The 2,592-nt window shown below is 53.0% G+C and overlaps 1 protein-coding gene across 1 annotated transcript in view; it reads left to right on the top strand.

Annotated features, from left to right (window-relative positions):
* The first annotated feature begins 335 nt into the window (after positions 1 to 335).
* The window catches only part of kcnn3 (potassium intermediate/small conductance calcium-activated channel, subfamily N, member 3), a 70,476-nt gene continuing 68,219 nt past the window's right edge, over positions 336 to 2,592 (top strand). The window contains exon 1 of the mRNA XM_076279765.1: positions 336 to 2,592. This exon is cut by the window's right edge and continues 85 nt beyond it. Within this exon, the coding sequence (XP_076135880.1) occupies positions 1,604 to 2,592 (989 nt within the window). The 5' untranslated portion in view covers positions 336 to 1,603.

The following is a 2,592-nucleotide window of genomic DNA, read 5'->3' as shown; positions in this document are numbered from 1 at the left end:
GCATAATAACAATGTCTGACATAATTTCTGAGAAACAATTATTCCAACCATAATTTCTGTGAGATAGGCTAAGCGTTTTATGTAACCACTGCCTACGCAGTCAAGAATAAACGCCTTGAAAGCTAAACTATACCTGGAGTGGATCTTATAGGTGACTTCAACTAAACCCAGAATTGCATTACACTTGTAATAATGATTATTTATTCCGCGTCCTCCAATGAGAAAACAGACGAGGACGATAGAGGGCGGGGAGAGGAGAACCGAGAGTGAAGTTGGGAGAGGGAGAGGGAGATGCGCTGTGAGCGACAGAGCGCAAGATTGAAGGGCAGAAAATCTGCCACGACTGGAACGGCAAAGCAACTCTTGTTATTAAAACAGCCGAGTCAGTTTATATTCTGCTTTCTGACAAAGGCGGACATTTCAAGACATCGGTTCCAGTGCATCCGTTTTGGAGGCGAATATGTAGTACTTATTTCGCAGCAACAGCTGTCACATTCATTTCATAGTATACCATTTTCTTTTTATATTACTTGTCTGTTTATGTCGATCATATAGCCAAATCACTATTTGTTTTTTTTAGGGAGGGGAAAACGTAACGGGGGGATTTCTGTCAATATAAAGGCGTTTTTCATACGGAGAAAAGCAAAATAAGGCACCGTTTTTTCCAAGAAGAAATACGGAAATATGGAATGATCGTGACAACATGAAAAAGAAAAAGTGCGAAAGAATATTTTCATCCTGCCTTTGAATCAACAACTGCACGGGGAGACAGACTGAAGGAGGAGAGGTAGGAGCGACAGACCAAAAGAGAGAAAAGGGAGAGAAAGAGCTGCGCGAGTGAGTCAGTGCGCGAGAAAGAAACGGAGGTGAGGTTTGCTGAAGGACTGACAGAGTGAACCTGACAGAAAACGATTACTCAAAATATCGAGCAGGCAAAGCGTCACCGCATATAGAGAAACATATTAAGTAACATCTGATCTAGCTGAGCAGTGTGTGTGGTGTGCTGATCACCACAGCTGTTGTGTTTGTTTAAAAGTGAGCCAGGGTGCTCGGGGTTGCCCATTGCATAAGTTCCTTAATAATAAGCTGCGCTCAGTGTTGAGCCTGATATCTGTGTGACAGATATTGCTGGAAGGATAGAGGGAGGCAGAGAGAGAGAGAGAGAGATAGGGTAGTGTCAGGAGAGTGATTGCTGAATCCTTTAGGGAAGGAAATATGAGCTCAAAATGTGCTCGTTTTTCTTTCTCTGGACCAACATAGATCCCTCCATCATTCCCTCCCTCTACAACACCCTCACTTACCCCTCATCCCCCTCTCCTCTCCTCCCATCCTAATCCCTCATCCATCAGACAAACTCTCTCTCTCTCTTCACTGCTCTTCATCCCTCCCTATCTGTGTTAACCATCCTTCTTCGTTGTAGGGCTCATCAATAACTTTCTCTCTTTCTCTCTCTCTCTCTTTCTCTCTTGCTGTCTGTCCTACTTTGTTTTTTCGCCGTCCCTCTTTTCTCCACCTCCATGCTATCCTCATCTCACTCACTCCACCAAACTCCAGAGATCGAGGAGAGTGTGCCATAAGTCTCCCGTGGAGCTTGCAGGTTGCCATGGATCCCCCTCCCTCCCTGAGTCAAGCCCTGCTGGGCGGGAGTGAGGATGAGGACCAGCAGCAGCAGCGCCCTCCCCTGCCTTGCGCTGGTACAGCCCACCCCGCCATCATGGGCAGCTACCCAGGAACGAACCACTCCAATCACATGGGGGGAAACAGCAGCTTGGAGAGGCTCAACACCACGCCTTCGCCCACAACGCCCGGCGGCGCCCTGCCCCCAGCATCCCTGCCACGCTTGCCCCTGGTGACCTCGTCCTCGTCAGGGCTCGCCGCTGCCACGACGACGACCCCACCCCAACTGCCGGCGCCCATCCCGAACGCGCTGCACCCGACCAGCACTCCGCTGTCGTCGTGTCTGGGCAGCCAGCACAGCCTGAGCGCCGACACCTCGCCCGTCTACAACGCCCTCTTCTACTCGTCGCACTCGCCCACGACCGAACGGGAGCGCGAGCGGGACCGCGGCTGCAAGCACAGGCAGGCCAGCCCGCTGGTCCACCGGCGCGACAGCAACCCCTTCACCGAGATCGCCATGAGCTCCTGCAAGTACACGGGCGGCGTCATGAAGCCGCTGAGCCGCCTGAGCGCCTCGCGGCGCAACCTCATCGAGTCGGACAGCAGCAGCGACACCAAAGAGGGCGGCGGCTCCGGGGCTAGTCCCGCCCCTTCCTCCATCCCCGCCGGGGCCGTCCCACCCTCCTCTTCCTCCCACCCCTCCCAGCTCGGCCAATCGCAGAACCCACCCGAGATAGTCATCTCCTCCAAAGAGGACACGCCCTACAAGGCGCACGCCTATGAGATGTCAATCTACCACCAGAACCACGCCCTCTCAGAGAGCAGGGCCACTATTGGTGCAGGGGTCGGGACTAACGGGCGGAGGGGAGGGACTGTGACCGGCAGAACCATCTCCAAGGCGCAGAAGCGCAAGAACCAGAACATCGGCTACAAGCTGGGCCACCGGAGGGCGCTGTTCGAGAAGCGCAAGCGACT

This window comes from Alosa pseudoharengus, unplaced genomic scaffold, assembly GCF_046254945.1.
Source record: "Alosa pseudoharengus isolate Yale_2024_CS ecotype anadromous, Long Island Sound unplaced genomic scaffold, YU_APseudo_1.1 YU_APseudo_1.1_scf_12, whole genome shotgun sequence".
NCBI classification, from domain to species: domain Eukaryota; kingdom Metazoa; phylum Chordata; class Actinopteri; order Clupeiformes; family Clupeidae; genus Alosa; species Alosa pseudoharengus.
This window is presented reverse-complemented; position numbering and strand designations above follow the sequence as displayed.